The sequence below is a fragment of the Myiozetetes cayanensis genome, unplaced genomic scaffold, assembly GCF_022539395.1.
Source record: "Myiozetetes cayanensis isolate MyiCay16 unplaced genomic scaffold, myiCay2020 scf34, whole genome shotgun sequence".
NCBI lineage: Eukaryota > Metazoa > Chordata > Aves > Passeriformes > Tyrannidae > Myiozetetes > Myiozetetes cayanensis.
In genome coordinates, this window is record NW_026087566.1 from 3,183,260 (window position 1) to 3,201,922 (window position 18,663).

Genomic DNA, 18,663 nt, shown 5'->3' on the forward strand with positions numbered 1-18,663 from the left:
CCGCCGCGCCGTGGGAAAGCGCCGGGGGTGGGTGCGGGACCCCCCACCCTGGCACCCCTGGGGCTGGGTCCCCCCGCGGGCAGGGCGGGCAGGGCGGGCCGGCTGCCAGCACTCCCCCCCCGCTGCCTGCCAGGCCGGAACGGGCCCGGCGTGCCAGGGCAGGTGCCGGGAAGGTGTCAGGGCAGGGCAGGATGTGGTGCCTGCTCGCGGCTGAGCCTCGTGCCCCCACACCCCCCCGCGGGGTGCTGAGCACCCATCCTGCCCATGCCCCCTGGCCCACCTCGCACCCTCCGGGCACAGCAAGGGGAGGCAGCAACAGGGGGACAGACCCTGCTCCTCCCCAGTCCTCCCCTCCAGATCCATCCTCTGCAATCCCGTGGCCCTGCAGCAGCCCCGGGATGGGGCGTGGAAGTGGCCGCGGGGGGGGGAGTGAGCAGCTTGTGACCCCATGGCCTTTGCTGGGCCCTGTACCCTGGGGGATTCGGGGAGGGATGAAGGGACGGGGGTCCCGGCAGCTCCCGCTTTGTTCCCGCTTCGCCTCCACCCGGCAGTTGCCTGGCAACTCCATCCATGCGGCTGCCGGAGAGCGGCAAAACAAGTCCCCACGTCCCCATCCGGGGCTGCACGAGGCCCTGCCGGGATGGGATGGCAGAGCACGGCACAGCATGTCCCTCCTCTGTCCCTCCAGGCCCCAGTGTTCAGACACCCCCACAACCCACCCAACGCCCCCAAACCATCCCACCCTGCTGAGCTCCTCCATCCCCTCTACCCAGGGCGTCCTGACAAAGGCTCCCAGCCCAGGGTTGCAAGCGGTGCTTCTGCCTGTGCTGCAGCCACGTGGAGAGGGGCTTCTCCTGACAGCAGGAGGGGAAACTGAGGCTCAGAGAGACCCTGCTCGCTGCTGGCAGCGGGGCTGCACTGGGCCACACGGGCACGAGACCCAGAGCACTGTGCCATGCCAAGGGCAATGCTCCTCCTGGGAAAGGTGCCCCAGATCTGGCCTGTCCCAGCCCCTCTTCCCAGCTCAGCAGGGACGGGGGCACTGCTGGCACAGAGAGAACTATTGGCTTAATTAATTTGCTGTTATTTCTCCTAACGAGCTGGGATCTGGAGCGGGCGCTTCCCTCGGTTGGCAGCCGCCGCGTTCCCCCGCCCCGAGCCGGGGGTGCGAAGCCTCCAGGCACTGCTCAAAACAGACCGTGTGTAGGAGGGAAAAATTACACCCCGGGAAAAATCCCTCCCCGAGCCAGCGCCTTAACCCACTTCCCGGCTGCAGCGCTGGCAGAGGGGAGCTGGGTGTTTAGAGAAGGGGAGAGCCCCCCATGGGAGCCCCCCTACAAAGGATGAACCCAGCCCTTGAGCCCTGAGACCTCTGCCAGGGAGGGGAACTGAGGCAGGGGGCTGGGGAGGGATAAGGCAACATGGCAGCAGGGGCAGGAGGGTGATGCCTCTGCTCTGGGCCTCTGGGACCCCCACCCCACTGCCAGCAGCCAGAGTAGGAGCTGAGACAGGGAGGGCAGCATCTGGGGAGAGCTGCAGGAAGAGAGGAAAAGGGGGTGGGATGCAATGGGAGGAGTTGGGGTCCTCCCTGCCCTTGAAACCACCCTCTGGCCCTGCTAGCATCGTTCCCCCTGCCCATCCTGTTGCAGGAGGGCAGAGCCCACCACAGCGCTCCCTCCATGGGATCAGGGTGGGCACAGGAGTGGGATACACGCCCCCCACACCCTGTTTGGCGTGGGTAGGCAGGCAGGGGGCTGGCGGAGGCAGCCGAGGCGGAGGCAGCGCGGCACAGAAACGCGCAGGCGGCAGCTCCCGCACCGCCAACACTCCAGTTGGTCCTTCCCCGGCAGCAGCGAGGCTGGGGGAGAGGAGGGGGCTCACTGCAGCCCCCAGCCCCGGGAGAGGAGGGGGCTCTGGGACAGGTGGCAGCTGCTCCCGGGGATGTGGGGGCGGCTGGCGCCAGGAACAGCAGAGCTGCAATTCCAGTCCCACCAGGAGCTCCTGGGAAGGGTAGAGTGGCTCCCAGGGAGAGAGCAGCTCCTGGGAAGGAGGGAGCAGCTCCTGGGATGCAGCAGAAGAGAGAACGGTCCTGCCAGGGAAGCTCAGGTGGACTCTGTCCCTGCAGGTCTCAGCCCCAGGAGGGAGACACGAGATGGGCCTGCTTCCTACAGCACTGACAAGGATGTGCATCCCATGGGATGGGAATCCAAATAACACAAAAACCCAGAGCAGGGTGTAAGGTCCAGGATTTCGCTCGTGTGACCATATGTCAGTGACACATGTCAGCCTTAAGGCAGAGACACGGTGACATCTAAAACATGAGAGGGTTCTGCTCGAGGGATGTGGCTTCAGCGGCTGAAACGAGACACGGAAAGGTCACGGAATCACAAACACCAAACAAAGAAGGAATTTCTGCTGGAGAGCAGGGCATGGATGAGGGATCCACCTGGAGAGTGGGCAGGTGGGTGGGCACCAGGCCCCCTTCCTGGCCACAGATGGGGACGGGGTGGTCGAGGAGCCGCTCGCTCGGTGACGTCCCCCTCGCCCAGGGCCTGCGCCGGCAGCTGGCGCGTCCCCACGGCGTCCCGGCACGCGCCTGGGAGAGCAGCAGGAACCGGCAGGAATGGGCAGGAACGGGCAGCCGGCCCTGCCAAGTTTCCTTATGCAATTTGCAAACGGCTGCGAGGACGCGGCCAAGCCGGGGCTGGAGGCTCCGTGGGGCCGGCGGGACGCGGGGGGGGCAGGGGCTGCGGCACAGGTGAGCCAGCCGGGATCGGCCTGGCACAGTCGCCCCACGGGATCGGGAATCCGAACGGGGACACGAGGCTGCCGTGGGGGAGGGAACCAAGGCATGGGTAGGCGCTTCCTCGTGGGGCCAGAGCCCAGCCCGGAGCGTCGGGGCGGGTTCCAACGCCCTCCACAGCCCCAGCAGCAACTCCCAAGTGCTGGGAGCAAACCCGGCCCTGCCGAGCTGGTTTGGGTGCTGGCTGGGGCTGCTCGGGCAGCGTCGGGGTGCTGGGCACCCACAAACCTCCCCCCTCGCTGCTGAGAGGGCAGGTGGCAACGTCCCCCTGTGCTGCTGGGGCAGCAGGGGTGGGGGTCACCCTGTGTAATCCCACCTGGGAGCTCACACACATGGACCTAAACCAGTTACCAACGGCTTGTTGGGAAAAGAATTAGGAGCAGCTCCTAAATTAAGTGGTTCCTGCCCAGGCAGTGCGTTCCCAACAGCCTCCCATGGCTCTCCTGCCCTTCCCCTGCTCCCAAAGAGGTAGAAATCAATTTGGTAATTGAAAAGAGTATTGAAACAAAGAAGGAACTGTGTCAGGGGGGCAGGGGACGTCACCACTGCTTACCCAGACAAGCAAATACGAAATACCCAAAAGAAACAAATCAGCTTTAATGAAGGAGCTGCTTCATTCCTTAAATAAAAACAGACCACGATCAAGCCAGCGGAGTTTGACATCCTGGGAGGGAGCGGGGAACATTTAGTAACCGGGAGAAACTGGGAGAACAACCTGTGGCCAAGGACCGACTCGGGGGCTGGTTCTTCGGCGGCCCCAGCGCTGGGGAGGAGGGGTTGGGCAGCAGTGGGATGGATTTCGGGAAGGCACCGCTCAGACCATGGGGGAAGCGCCTGGCCCTGAGCAGGTGCAGGTGTCTCATCCCGCTGCCTCACCTCCGCGCAGGGAAGGAGCCATTCCGAGGAGCAGCTTCCTCCTCGCCGAGGTGTCGAGTCTGGTGCTGGGATTCCCGTGGCCACATCCCTACGTGTTGCTCCTCTCCTTTGATTTTTCACCTTTGCTGTCCTGGGACGGGGGGGGAAGAGCAGCAGAGGTTCAGGACCACCCCAAACCTCTGGCATGGGGGACTCAGCACCATGGCTGGGTCCTGCCAGTAAAATTTCCCCCCCCCATATCTGGGTGCCAACCTCCCCACCCAACCCCTCTGGGTGTAGCCAGCTCCCTGCGCCAACCTCTCCTCGTGGTTCCAGATTTTTCCATCAGAAGGGCTTTCTCAGGGCCCCTCCATCAGACAATCTGCTTCCCAGCCCTCCCCGTGTACGGGAACCCACCGGCACATGCCTGCCCGGGTCCGGGCTTGCTCGGCTTCCACATGTGAGGAAGGTATGGAAAGGGAAACCAAAAACACACACGTGGCACTCCAGCACGCTCACACACGCACAGCTCACAGCACTGGAGCAAGGAGACCCCATGCAGGGAAGCGCTCTTATCCCTGAAAAACCTTTAACTCTGCTACCTGAATTATCTACTAATAAGGCATCAACATTTACTCTTTAGAGAATTCCTGCCTCCTAGCTTAGGGCTGGGTTTTCCCCTCTCTAAACTGATCTTTTTTCTAACCTGAGCAAATAATTAAAAAAAAACAAAAAAAAAAGTCAACTTCAGACTTACTTTTTACGTGGTTTTAGTTTTAAAGATTTAAGTAACTCAAATTAACTGGAGCCCTGCTTACCACCTGCAAAGAGAAGCTGAGGTTTGGGACAGGTCAAAGACGAAACAGGTTAAGGTTTCCTCAGAACAAGGTTAGTATTTTGGGATGGGAGAGGGAACTGCAGCCTCACACACGCCGGTGGTACCACACACACACCACAACACACACACACACAGAGCGAGGGGACGGTACCTCTGGAGGGGGTGGTTTGATGGTCACGGGCTGGGATGTCCGGCGGGGTGGGGAGGGCTTGGGCTGCACCTGCTGCTGGACAGTGTTGTAGTAGGTGACCCCTCCATACACCTGGGACTGCGCCTGCGGGAGCAGCGGGGTCAGAGCTCTGGGATTGGGGGGGGGCTGGGAGACCCCACCTGCCCCCCACCAGGCTTGACGGGTGCCCCCCACCAGCACCAAGGGTGAACCGGCATTGGGAGGGGGCTAATCTGTGCTGTGCCCCCTGAAAATCAGCTCCTGAGGTCCCTTGTGCACCCCCACCCCTTGCTGGGGTCCCCCTGGTAGGGTGGGCAGAGACGGGACACGGCCCATGCCAGAGGGGATTCCCTCACCCTGCAGTTCCCTGAGTGCCACGGAGTGCCTGTGCTTCCCAACAGCTTTTCCACAGGGACACAGCTCCCCGGCACACCCAGCCCCGTGGCCCAGGGGTCAGGATCTGCCCCCAGAGTGGGGATCAGCAGGAAGGGCAGGGAGCGTCTGGAGCTCAGGGATCGTGCAGCTCTCTGTCCTGCCACGGCGTGTCAGCCCTGCTCCAGGACGGGGATCTGGGCTGGGCTGGGCTCATCTGCCTCCTCACACACGTCTAGTCTGCTCTGATCTGCCTTTGCAAGGATATGGTCTGCCCTGCCTCCTCGGGAATCTGATCTGATCTGGTCTGACCCTCACAGGGATTCGATCCAATCCGCCTCCTCAGGGATCTGCTCTGATCTGTCTCCTCACGGACACGATCCAATCTGCCTCCTCGCTGCCCGGCAGCAACCTTAGATGTGGAGTTGGGTCACAGAGCGAGAAAATCCAGCCCCATGTTCACACCATCCAGTTCCCAGCCTCCATCCCAAAGAGAACCGACTTCCAAAGCCGTTCCCAAGGTGTCCTTGGGTCAGCAGGGACCTGGAGGGGCTGTGCCTGTTCCCAACTTTCCGGTGGGCTGTCTCCCATCCCGCAGGGGAACGCCTCGATTTCAGATCCCCCAGCACAGGATTTCCAGACCCCACACGCAGGGAGCAATCCTTTCCGGGATGGCAGCAGCCTCCCCCTCACGGAGCAGCGCAGCTGCTCCACATCCTCTCCCAGGAAAACCTCGGAGAACACAACCCCACACTCCACAGGGTCCCTCCTGCCTGGGAAGGAGCCTCGGCACACCCGGCTTACCTGCGTGTTGGGATAGAGGTGCGGAGGGGGCGGAGGGGGCAGAGCTCCGGGGGGGTAAGGGTAGCCAGGATTCCCAAAATTCATCACTCCAGGGGCGGAGAAGTAGGTCGGAGTGAGCAGCTGCTGCGGCGGGGGCTGGCCCGGGGGCATGGACACCGGCGGGGGGTACAGGCCGGGGTTTGCCATGGCGGGGGGCGTCTGGTGGGGGTGTAAACCTGGAGGTGATGATGAGGAGAGGGATGTCACTGGAGGAGCCACTGTGTCCCATGGGGGGCCGGGCTGGCAGCAGGAAGGAGCACGCTCTGCTCCAAGGCCCCCCTGCAGCCCCACGCTGGGGTGGGACCCAGGGCACGGCCCCTTCCCCAGTTCCAGGTCCTGATTCACCAGGATAGGACACGGCCCCATCACAAATCCACTTCAGGATATAGTTTTGGTAGCAAGCAGAGAATGTGCCAGTTCAACAGCTTCTAGTTCTGCTTTTCCCCGAGCTATGGCAACAGGGAGTGAGGAACCAGCCCAGTGCCCACGGAAGGGAGCGGCTCAGCCCAGAGAGGCCCAACAGAGACCTGCAGAGATCCAGCTGGGAGCTGCCAAAGATTCAGATCCCCCCACCCTGCACTGGCTGGAAGCTCCAGAAACACCTAATTTTTCTTTCCTTAAAACTGACACCGATTCAGCCTCACTGCAGTAGGGAGCAGGTCTCTTCCATGTTGTAAAACTAGGCAAAATGGATTCCCCCAAGCGACAGGGGCTGTGGGAAACCAGAGTTCTCTGTCCCCCAGGCCCAGGGGTGTCCCACTGGCTCCTCACCTGGATGAGGGAGGTGCATCTCCGGCTGCACGATCATCCCTTGGGGCGGCAGCGGGGCCGGGTTCTCCCCGTGGGTGTAGATTGGTCCCTGGAATTGTACTGCAAACACATGACAGCCTGTGAGGGAAAAGCTCCACGGAATTTCATTCCCCTGCAGCAGGACGCACAGCCCAGTAGCCCCGAGGGCTCCCAGCCAGCTCCCACGGCACACACAGGCTCCCAGGCTCACAGCTGCCATGTGATCCCAACAGAAAAGCCTCCTACTCCCTTCGGAAAGCAAGAAAATACTCAGGGAATTTTTTTCTCTAACGCTTTAAATGCTGGAGGGAATTTCTAATCCATCCTCAGCCCCACTCGGTGACTCTCCCCGCTCTCAAATGCCAAAGACCCGATTTAAAGTTCATTTCAAATCCCGGTTCTCAGGAAGAATTGGGGTGTCCTAAGAGCCCTGGCACAGGGAGGGGATAACACTGAGGATAATTCCACGGTTTAAACACAACCAGGGAGGCTCCCAGCAGCCTTTTAGTCACCCCATGAGGGGACACAGCGACACTACAACGAAGGAAAGAGAGGACAAAGCCACCCCGATCTTCCCAACCCTAACAAAAGGAGGGGGATCCCTGCTCTGGCTTGCCCAGCTCTGAGCACACACGGAGCCTTGGGAGCAGGGGGGAAACACTCACGTGGGTCATAGTAGTGCCCTTCCATGATGCTGATGTGCATGGGGGGCGCGGGCTCCGGCACGGGGGGTCTCTGGCGCTGCGAAGAGTAACGCTTGACACGGCCCCCCGGCACCGCCTGCAAGAGTCCCGGCGTCAGAGTGGGGGGCTGGGAGCCACCAACACCACCCCACCCCTACCCAAACCTCCCCTGGGTCACCCCCAAACGCCCCCAAAGGGGGGGTTGTCAGGCAGCCTCTAATTACCCCAACCCCAAGCAATTAGAGCCCGTCTCCGGGATCACGCGTTACCATCTCCTCCATCCGGTTGAACTGCGGTGGTGGCCCAGTTCCCACGTGCATATGGTTGGGAATACCTGAGGAAGGAACAGGCTGGTTATTATTGTGGTCTGTGCTCGGTCCCAGGCAGGAGCTGCCTCGCCCAGGGATGTTGCTGTGGCTCAGCTCTCTCTCCCATGACATGAAATCTTCGGACTTCGTCACCCTCATGGTAATTTTAAATATTTTGGGACAAATTAGAGGCTGGTTTTGTCACTGCACGCTCACCCACGGTGCTCAGCACCTTCTAAATCCTGCTTAAAAAATAAATCCCAGGTCCTGCTCTAAGCTCTGTGTCTGCTGAGACATGGATCTCTTCCAGGTGGATCAAGGATCCACGTGGGATCCGAAGCTGCAGTTTAAGCCCTCTGCAGGGTGTAAACACCTTTATCGAGGGAACCTTTGGAATCAAACAGTGAAGTGATGGCTTTTAAAACCATGATTTAAACCCCGGTGCCAAGGTGATCACAGGTGATCCCAGGGGAGCGAAAATGAACTAAATAAATACTGGAAGTGCTCATGGATCACTGACAGTGCAAATACAGGCACAGGGATACAGAATGGATCAATGGGAGCCAAATGCTTCCCAGAATTAACTCCTCCCTCATCCACTAGGGACAAACAAGGGACAGCAGAGTCAGGGGCAGAATGTGACACAGCCTAGAGCTGTCCCAAGGGAAATTTGTGAAGACGCTTCACTTTTAAGCACAGAAACGCCCAAAAATACACAGTCTCAGCTCTTCTGAACTCTCATCCCACTGCCACATTTCCATCCTGTCCAAGGGTCCGTTCACACACAGACTTCCCAGTCCCACCAGTACAAAATGACTCCTGGTTCCATGACCTCAACCCCACAGACGCTTATGAAAGAAGCAAGTCACTTCCTTCTCCTTGATCCAGTTTTATTCCCCTCGGGAAGCACTCTAGCCCTCCCCAGAACACTCTAATTCTGCACAGGGATAATTATACCTGGATGACCTCTCCATGGATACGCAACTGGAACTGTCCCCAGCTGGCAGCAAGGTAACTCTGCCCCAAGTCTCTTCCTCCTCCCAGGCACAAAGGGACTTGCCAATCCCAGCCAGGCCTCAGCTGGTGGCAACCAAGGCCCAGTTCCAGGAAATGAGCTGATAAACAGGGAAAGTTCCCTCTTGCTCCAAGCAGGACATCACAGAGCTTAGTTATTGATCCTTATCTCCTGCTCTCTTGCAGCATGAGTGAGTCTTGCTGCGATTCACACCACAGGGAGAGGGAAAGGATCTCCCCTTCCGTCCTTCCCAGCCCTAACTCCATTTGCCTGCTGGAATGTTTTAAATTTCCCCTTTTTCTCCGTGGTTTTGTCCCCACTGCCCTTCCTCAGCTGGAAAGCCAGGAGGCTGCTCCCACTTACCCCTCATCTCCCGAGGCGGGATGAACTGGGACTGCCCCGGGGTCCAGTTCTGCTCCGTCAGGTTCATCTGGGTCATCTCCTGCTCGAGTCCATCCACGCTGGATTCCACTGGCGACTCCCAGTTGCTCTTGGCTGCTGGGGGGGAGGTCTCTGCAGGGGTGGGTTTTGGAATGACGGGAGCCAGCCCCTCGGAAGCGGGCGCCTCCTCCGACAGCTTCCCCGCGTCCCCAGCCTTCACTCTGGTCCTCCTCGCCCGGGAATAGGATTTCTTCTCCACTGGTCTGTCTGGCGGCGGCTGCACGGCGTCAGCAGCCACGGCTTGGTTTTCCAGAGCCCCCTCCTCCTTCCCGGGGCTGCCGTGGATGTGTGGCACCTCCAGCTCGGGGGACGTGTCCCTCGGCGGGCTCTGCTCCGCCCGTTTCCCGCGGTAGCCGCTCTCCTGCTTGGCTTGCTCCCCGTTCCTGTGCGGGACACCCGCTTCCGAAGCCCGGTAGCCCGGACGGCTCTCCTTGTAGCCCCCCATCCTGGGGTAGTTCCTGGGGGGGGGCATCCTGCCCGTGCTGGTGGAGCTGCGGCCGCTGAAGGGGCGTGGGGGGGCCGAGGGGCTCTTGGCCCCCTGGTGCCTCGGGGGCTTTGGGGGCCTCTCGTTGGACCAGTTGGGGTCTCGCTGGGGGGGACTCCCAAAGCTGGGGGGAGGAAAAACAGCACAATTAACTGGAAAGAAACCCCCGGGTGGGAGGAGTTGCTGTGCCCCTCTCTGGGATGTATGTCTAGAAATCCCAGGAGTAAGTGCTGGCTTTTAAAACCATGGTTTAAACCACAGTGCCAAGGTGATCACAGGGGAGTGAAAACAGACACAATAAACACTGGATCAGTGACAGTGCAAATACAGGCACAGGAATACAGAATGGAATAAGGGTAGGCAAATGCTTCTGAGAATTAACTCTCCCATACAACAGGGTTTCCCCTCTTTGGGGCTCCAGACCTGCCCCTCAGGGGACAATCCAGGCCCTGGTGTGACTCTGGGGCTCACCGTGGTTTGCGCATCCTCCTGGGCTTGATGTCATCGGGGTTGTGGGCTGAGCGGATGTCATATCCATACAGAGCAATCAGCTCCTGCCTGGTCTTGGGGGCCTGCTCGTCCTCCCGGAATTTGTCGTGTTCCCAGCGCCCCTCGTCCTTCCACAGCTTCCGCTGACGGCCCTTTGGCCTGGAGCAGGGACACAGGGAGGAGCAAGGATGTACAGCTGAGATGTGGCAGCCTCGAGCAGTCCCTCACGCAGAGACCAAGCATTCCTGGAGCAGGGAATGCACAGGAGGCAGCATTCCTCCTTCCCCCACCCCGCTCCTCCTGCCCAGCAGCTGCTGGTGACCCACTGCTCCTTGGAAAAAGCAGCAGGAAGGGTCACTGCTCCCTGGCACGAGGTTTTTTTTGGGAGTTTATTTGCATTTATTCTTCAAAACAAAAACCTGAAACGTCCTGGGAGGACACAGAGCAAATAACGGAAGCTCGGACTGTACCCCACTGAAACAAGGAGCTGTGCTGCCAGAGGTTGGCCTGGAAGCTGGCCTGGAATGGCCTCCCTCTCCCAGAGCCCCTGGGGGGCACATACCTGACCTCCTCCTCCTGCGTCTGCCCTCGCAGGTCGTGCTCGAAGAAGAGCCCCTTGCGCGGGATGTACGCGGGGTTCTTCCGATCCTCGTCGTCGTCCAGGTGCTTGGGGACCTTCTTCCCAACCTTCTTCTCCACGGGCTCCGTGCTCTCCTGTCAGAACCAGCGAGCTCTCACCACTGCAGCAGTCCTGCTGCCAGCTCCCAGCCCGTCCCCGCGGGACACCCACCTGCCCGTCCCCGCTCTGCCGCTCGCCCGTCACCGCTCCCTTGGCGTCCAGCTTCTCGCTGCCCTTCTCTGCTCTGGCTGCTGACTCGCAGGAATCTGTGCTGTCCTGCTTCAGGTCCACCTTGGAGCTTTCTTCCTCGCTGTAATCCTCCTCCTCCGCCTGGCAGACACCCAGTGACTCAAATGTGCTCCTTTAGATCCCCCCCGCAAGAAATCTCCCCAAATCTGGAGTCAGACCCAGCAACAGGTCCCACAAAAATATCCCCAAATCTGCAGTTAGATTCCACAGCAAACCCCCAGGAACCTCCCCAAATCTGGAATCTGAACCACTCTGTTCCAGTTGTTAGACCTGACTCTTCAAAAGCAGAGGATTAGCTCTTAAAATTCCTCCTATCCCTGTGTTTTTACAGGAAAAGCAAAGGTTAAATAAACCCAACCTCTCCCAAGAAGGTGAGGACCCAACAGGCTCTCTGGAATGGAGCTGGGATCAGATCCCCCACAAAGCCCTGGCATCCCATCACTCCTAAAAGGGCTCCTGCAAACTGGGGAGGACTGGTGATCACAGGCCCTTCCTTCCACGCTGAGGGCCCGGATCCAGCCAGGGCCACATTTCCAAATTCCCTGGAGTTCCTCAGCTGACTCACTCCACTCAGGAGCGTGACCTGGTTTCACCCTCCAGGAGCCTCCGGAGGCTGGAGCCGAACTAAAAATAGCTCGGGGTGATTAACCAAACCCTGCTCCATTTTCCTCTTTCAACACAGCCCTCGCGCATCGGCTGCTCCCGGTGTTTACGCCGGGAAGCCCAGGCCGGGCATTATTTTTAGGCACAGGAACAGAGTCATCCTGGCACGGGTGGTGATGCAACAACCCCGCTGCCACCCGGGAGTCTCCACGCGGGATTCCAGGCTGGAGGAGCTCTGGGAGCTGCCCCGTTCCCTCCCTGTGCTGCTGCGCTCCTTCCTCGTTAATGGCAGTGCTTAAGTCCCAGACTGAGATTAATTCCCGAGTTAACAGCTTGGATTCCCTCTGCCTGGTGGTTTGTGTGTTCCCTAACCACTGGACCCCCAAAGGATCCCAAAGCAGAGATGGATTTTCCCTAGAAACCTTTCACTAAAACCCTTAGAGACCGGAACTTGTCTAAACTTCCTGGAAATCTTGGAGTTCTGAAAATCCAGGGAAACCTGCAGGCCCCAGGCACTGGTGGGGTGGGATTCCCTCAGCACCCCCAACTCCTGGGATGCATCACCCCTCCAGCTGCTCCTCCAGAACACAGGGAAGCTCCTGGGATGCTCCCAACCACCACTTTGCTTTTTAATTTCAACTAATTAAAACCCAACGAGCATCCCACACTCCTCCCACGCCCTTCTTGGCCATGGCAAATCCTGTTCCCAGTGTCTCAGGAGCCAGGAGGGTTTTCCCTGGCAAGTACAGGCCCTACACCTTCCCAGCAGCACAGGGACACTGGTCCCAGTGCCAGAGGCTGTATCCCAGGGGCTGGCACTAGGAGAGGCCGTTTCCTCGGGAGACAGAGGGGTCAGTGGAAGAGATCCAAGGACACAGCCTGGGAGTTGTGCTGAAATTCCATGAGAATCAGTCGCTTACCTCCGAGTCCTCGGCGCTTTCATAGTCTGAGAGCACAGCTGCAGGGAGAGAAAATGGTTGGGATCAGGGCAGGGCCGGACGTGGCTCCTCTCCCATTGCCACCAAATCCCTTCCAAAGGGACTCTGGAGGCGAGCACCGTCCCGGATCAACACCCCAATTAGCCCAGAAGGGGCGAGTTTGGGGTGTGCTGTCTCTGCATCCCATGTCTGCCCCATGTAACAAGTGAATATTTGGGATGGCAACAACCACAGGATTGCTGGAAAAAGCACTCTGTGTGATTTCTACTTTTCTTCTTATTTTTCTGGGCACAAACAATGCTTACAATGACCAGAAGCCACCACTCACCATCTCCTTCGATGCCATCCTCGCTTTCCTGCAGAGAAAGGAGAGAGAGGGGAGTTAGAGGAAGGGCAGACCAGCAGCCAGGCCCCTGCAGCGTGGAAACATGGAATCATGGAACTGCTCAGACTGGAAAAGACACTTAAGATCACCAAGTCCATTATCCCAGCACTGCCCTGTCACCACTAATCCATGTCCCCAGGTGCCATATCCACACTGTTTTGAACACTTCCAGGGATGGTAATTCCACCACTGTCTGGACAGCTCGTTCCAGCATCTTACAACCTCTTCCATGAAGAAATATTCCCTAGAAACTACTCACATAATATGTACTACCCTAGTACCTTTTCTAACATCTACTTTTTCATCCTAGCAGCTGTTTTTCCTAATATCCATCATCCCAGATACAACCACGGCAAGGTTTGGCCCCAATCATGTCGCATCCACCCTTGGAATTTCAGCTCCAGTGACCACAAAGGAACAAATCCCAGGGTCCCAGTGCCTTTCCAGGGCAGCTAAGATGGGGGAATATCAAGAGCAAAGCACAGCCTGTGTCACAGCCAGTGCTGGGGGTCTCCAGGGAATGCAGTGACAATGACAGGAGTGCCAGGATCCCTCCCTCGCCGAGGGAGAGCCAGGGAAAGGGCAAAACCAGGGAATAATGCACAGATGCCGTGCAGGACCCAGCTCAGGAAAGGGGCTGGAAGAAGGAACAGCTCAGAGCAGGAAAAGTGTTCAGTAAAACTGTTGCCCAGAGAAGCTGTGGCTGTCCCTGGATCCCTGGAAGTGCCCAAGGCCAAGTTGGAGCATCCTGGGACAGTGGAAGGTATCCCTGCCCCTGGCAGAGGGTGGCACTGGATGGGCTTTAAGGTCCCTCCCAACCTAAACCGTTCCATGACTCCGTGATAAATGAACAGACTGACCCAACTGTGCAGGAAAAACCACCTCAGAGAGCACAAACAACCAGCCAAGACACAAACTAAACCTAAACGCCAAAGCAATCCCAGGAAAACACGCTGGGAATCAGGGGGAGCTGGAAATAACCAGCCCTGGAACCCAAAACAGGAGGGAACTGCACCTGGGTGTGAACTGCCCGAGCAGAACTGCCCGACGAGGGGGGAACAGCAGCCCCCACCCACCGGCCCCCCACTGCAGGGACCCCAGGGATGGGAGCTCGAATGAGAAATGGGAACACACCCTGGGGCACAGGGGGACAGAGCAAAGCCCCTCCCTGGTCCTGGGGGGCCACAGAGCGCCCCCTCCTCCCGAGGCTACCCCAGCACACAGAGGGGGTTCTGGCTCCATTCCCCCAATAACCCCAGCCTGCTGCTCCCCCAGCTCTCCAGCCCCCTCTTGCCCCCCACGCTCCCACACCAGCCTCCCCCTGGTTTTAAGACCCCTGACTTCCCCCACAGCCCCCTGCCTCCCTCAGGAGGGTCCCCACTGTCCCCAAGGACCCCAAATTACCCCCGTCCCCCAAGGCACAGGATCCTCACCCTCCAGCCCTCCAGAGGGTCCCCAGTGTCCCTGACTCCCCCACTATACATCAGTGCCCCCCATTCCCCAGCCCTCCCACTCGGTCCCCAGGGTCTCCAAGCTCCCAACTCCCCCTCCCCAGCCCCTCCCCCTTCATTCCTGGGGTCCCCCATCAGACCCCAGCGTCCCCAAGCCCCCCCTCCCCCGACCCCCCTCACTCACACACTCCGACTCGGCCGCGCTCTTCCCCGGCCCTGCCGGCGCTCTCCGCCCCGCGGCCCCTGCGGCCCGGCTCCCAGGCTCCCCGGCGCGGTGCGGCGGCCTCGGCGAGCCGGACCGGGAGCGCGACCGGCGAGCGCGACCCGGAGGCCGAGCGGGAGCGCGGGGAGCCCGGCGGGGAGCCCGGCGCGGACGCGGCGCTGTCGGAGGCGGCCGAGCCGTCGCCGTCCTCGCTGTCCTGCGAGGCGCGCTGCCGCCGCCGGTCCGCCATCTTGGCCGCGGGGCACCACGGGACGGGCCGCCGGTACCGGGCACGGCCTCCGACCGCCCGCCCGGCCGCCAGGGGGCGCGCGAGCCCCGCCGCGACGTCACACCCAACGCCCCCCCTGCCCCGCGAGGAAATGACGTCACGCCCCAAGGAACGACGGATTGGAAGGAAGGGGGGTGTTGTTTAAAACGCACCAACAGGCAGAGGCCTTTTTCCTTCTTTTATTGTAAAAAAAAACCAAACAAAAAAAAAAATAAAAAACACGACGGAAAAACAGAAAAAAAAAGGATAAAAAAACAATAAAATAAAGCGGCGAGCGGGTGTGCACACAACGCGCGTGAAAATCCCTCCCCCCCCTTCCTCCTCCTCCTCCTCCCTCCTGGCGGCGCCTGCCCGGGATGTGTTTAGAAAACTCGGGTGTTTTTAGAGCTTTTTTTTTTTTTTTTTTAGCGATTTCCGGCTTTTTTTTTTTTTTTTAAGGTGGTTGTTGTTGTCTGTGAAGCTCCGGGGTTAATGAAGGAGAAGGGGAGTGGTGGGGGATAAAAGTGGGGGGTGTGGGGTCAGTGTAAGGGGGAGGAAAAGGGGGGTGAAAAGAGGGGGAAAGGAGGGGGGAAGAGGGAGAAAAAGCAGAGGGAAAAGAGCAGGAAAAGGGGGAAAAAAGGAGAGGGGAAAGAAGGGGGGAAAAGGTGAAAAAAAGCAGAAAAAAGGGGGTAAAGGGAAAAAAGGGGGAAGGAAAAGATACACACGGAGCTCCCCCCATAGAGCCCCCTCCCCACCCATCCAGCCGCCACAGTGTCGGGTCCCAGCACCGAGAGGGGTCCAACAGCACCCAGGGGGCTCAGCCAGGGAACACCCCCCCACCCCCCTCACAGCACACCCCTCACCCGCCTCAAAAACATTTAAATTACATATATATATAAAATAAAAAAAAAATCATTAAAACCCCCCAAATTGTGCGCACAGGGTTTCTATTTCACAAAAAAAAAAAAAAAAAAAAAATTTTTGCTTTTTAACTCTCCTCCCCTCTGCCCTCGCCAACACGCTCCAGAGGAGGGGGAAAACTCCCCAAAGATGGGGGAAAACACCCCAAAAGTGGCTCCCAGGCGCTTCCAACTTCCCGGTTCCCGTCTGGCTCCGACAAAAACCCCGCTGTTTATCCCGTTTTCTAACTAAATGCAACACGAAGGCAGCGGCGGGCGAGTCCCAGGGGGACGCGGCTGGCACCTCCAGACACCAGGACTGGGCCCTGGTGATCCCCACGGCGATATCCCAAATCCCAAGGCCACGGGAGCGGAGCAGCCGCTGCGGAGCCTCGGCCGGTGCCAGCGCAGGGGAGGGGGCAACGAGTCCGGAGAACGTCCCAAAACCCAAGAGAACAAAACTGGGATGGCGGAGGAACGAAACCATCCGTCGGCACGGAGCGGGCGTCGAGGCGGAGCCTGCGGTGCCACGCGGAGCTCCCGGAGGCGTTCGGAGCTCCCGGAGTCCCCGTTATTTCCGACAGGTCCGGTGCGGCGTCTGCTTCTTCTGCACCTCCAGCCGGCAGCGGCTGCGCTCGTCCAGCCACGGCAGCTCGAAGTTCCTGCGGGCACAGCCGGTGGCACCAGATCAACCAGTGCCCTCCCAGCGGTGACACCAGACTGAGGCACAGCCCAGCCCCGTCCCCTCACGCCCCACCCCGTACTCACTGTGGGGTCAGTTTGGGTAGGGGCCGGCCAAAGGCGACGACGGGCAGGTACGGGGTGATGAGCAAACTTTCCACTGTGGGAGACACCAGAGTGTGAGACCCCTCCCTGTCTGCACCCCCTGTCTGCACCCCAACACCCCTGGCCCCCGGCTCACCGTCATCTGGCTCAGGGAAAAATGAGGTAACTTCAGGTTCCGACTCCTGAATCCCTTTCCTTTTGTACATTCGGAGCTGCAGCCGCTGTAGGATTCTCTGTTCCCTGATCCGCTGGATGTCCCACCTGGAAAAAACGGGATGGAGGGGAAAGTGAGGAGCCACGAGCAGTGCCAGACCCTCCCAGCAGGATGAGGGGGCTGTGCCAGCTGCCAGTGATGCAGGAGCATCCCTCCTCCCAACAGCATTCCAAGTTCCCATCCCAGCTGCACCCTGTCCCGTCTCCCTGCTCTGGGTGACACCCCAAGACCCTCCCCTGCAGGACCAGGGACCCCAGACCCCCGTCGGTCCCTTTGCTCCCAACCTTTTCCTTCGTTTCTCATCCAGCTCCAGCTTCGCATGCCGTTTGGAAAAGACGCTGTCGTCCAGGTTCTGAAACGACACCGGACAGCAATCAGCGCGTCATCCCGGTGCCAGATCCTGCTCCAGGAGGGGCTGGTCCTTCCCCCTCCCCTTGCAGGAGCACGGAACAGCCCAAAAGGCCCCTGTGGCACCGCCAGCTCCCATGGGAGCTGCTGTGGGATGGCTCACGTACCTCCAGGAGGTCCGAGGGGTTGGGGTCTCTCAGGGGCTCCACGACATGGTCCCTCCAAGACGGAACTGCGGGATGAGAGGGAGGCTGTTACCCCACGCTGGGACCTCCACAGCCCCTGCCCCACATTTCCCACCTATCCCTCCTTTGAAGCACAGTTTGGGATCTCCCAAACCCCCATCCCAAGCCAGGCCGGGCGATGCTGCTGCGGCAGGAGATGATGGGGGTCTGGGGGGAGGCAGAGCTTGTCGCCACCCCCTCGGCCAAAGCACACGAGCAAACCTGAGCCACTTCCAGGGATGTGCTGAGCTCTCCCCACGCCGGAGCACTGGCCACCTGGCACGAAGGCACCGGGTGACCCCGGTGCTGTGGCACGATGGCAGGAGCCAGGAGCCCTGCCCAGAGCGGGGTGAGCCACAGCCGGGATCTGGGAGAGCCCAGAGCCGGCACCCACCGCTGTGGAAGGAGCCAGCAGCGTGGCACCTCTGCCAGCGCCATGGGCACTCCCTTTGGGAATCTGAGAGCCCTGTCCCAGGTTCAGGATGAAGGTGCCGAGCCGCATTCCCTGGCCAGCTCAGCCCTAGCAGCTTCTCCGCCGTTCTCTCCATCCTTACTTGCTACAGTCTCCTCCTTTTTCGGGGAAGGCTCCCGCAGCGGCGACGGGGGCGGCTGGTGCCAGCGGCACAAGTACATTTCGGTGGTGGAGAGATAGGGCAGGTCGTCGGCCTCACTGCCCAAGCCCTTCTCCTTGGGGTGGGCGCCGGGGCCCTTCGGCGGGGCCGAGGCTCGGAGCGGGGTCTCCAGGAGCGACCGGGGTTTTTCCGGAGTCTCTTGGCTCCGCAGTTCTCGTTTACAAACAGTTTCGGCCAAGGAGCCGCCCGACTCCTCCTTCCCCGGGGAGTGCTTTGGAGTTTTACTCTTCACTTTGGGGAACTCGGACACCAGTTTTTTAACGGGCGTCTTCCTCTCCGCGCTCCCGAACGTCGGCTTCCTGCGGGAGGGAGAGGAGCTGAGCCGGGCACGTGGATCCTCACCCCGCACCGGGGTCACCATAGGGCAGTCCAGCACCCCCAAACCTGGGCTGCTGCATCAGGGCAGGACAGTTTCCGCAGGAGCTTCCCTGGAATTTTGGGTGCCCCCCCCCACTCCCCACCCAGGCTTTCACCAGGTTCTCCTGGATGCAGGGATGTGTTCCTGGTGCTGGGCAGCCTCTCTGAGAAGCTCAAGGGTCGCTTGGCTGTGCCAGCCCCATGGACAGAGGGTAAAGCCATAGGGAATGTCCCCCCTTTCCCCCACACAGCCCCCCAGGAACCTGTACCTTTTATGCCCCTTCCCGTTCCTGCCGTAGGGGAAGTGCTTGGGCTGCAGGGTCGGGGGGGGCTCCAGCAGGTCCTGGGGACACTCTAGAGGCAGCTTCTCACATGCCTCTGCCTCTGGCTTCTCATCCC

The 18,663-nt window shown here is 59.9% G+C and overlaps 2 protein-coding genes across 2 annotated transcripts; both read right to left on the reverse strand.

The window, feature by feature from the left end:
- Nucleotides 1-3,376: 3,376 nt before the first annotated feature.
- Nucleotides 3,377-14,786, reverse strand: CASC3 (CASC3 exon junction complex subunit). The gene is given in 14 exon segments (XM_050327481.1): nt 3,377-3,809; nt 4,648-4,770; nt 5,842-6,056; nt 6,652-6,750; nt 7,335-7,449; nt 7,622-7,686; nt 9,039-9,724; nt 10,072-10,248; nt 10,652-10,803; nt 10,880-11,038; nt 12,481-12,518; nt 12,827-12,854; nt 14,519-14,546; nt 14,548-14,786. Coding segments are annotated over 14 exon segments (2,166 nt in total). The 3' UTR covers nt 3,377-3,767.
- A 948-nt stretch (nt 14,787-15,734) lies between these two features.
- On the reverse strand, nt 15,735-18,656 carry MSL1 (MSL complex subunit 1). Its single transcript, XM_050327572.1, has 7 exons — nt 18,534-18,656; nt 17,830-18,206; nt 17,219-17,283; nt 16,988-17,055; nt 16,626-16,750; nt 16,472-16,544; nt 15,735-16,365 (listed from the first exon to the last, which is right to left on the reverse strand). Exons 2-7 carry the CDS (start codon nt 17,906-17,908, stop codon nt 16,275-16,277), a joined length of 501 nt encoding a protein of 166 aa, XP_050183529.1. The 5' UTR covers nt 17,909-18,206; nt 18,534-18,656; the 3' UTR covers nt 15,735-16,274.
- Nucleotides 18,657-18,663: the final 7 nt, after the last annotated feature.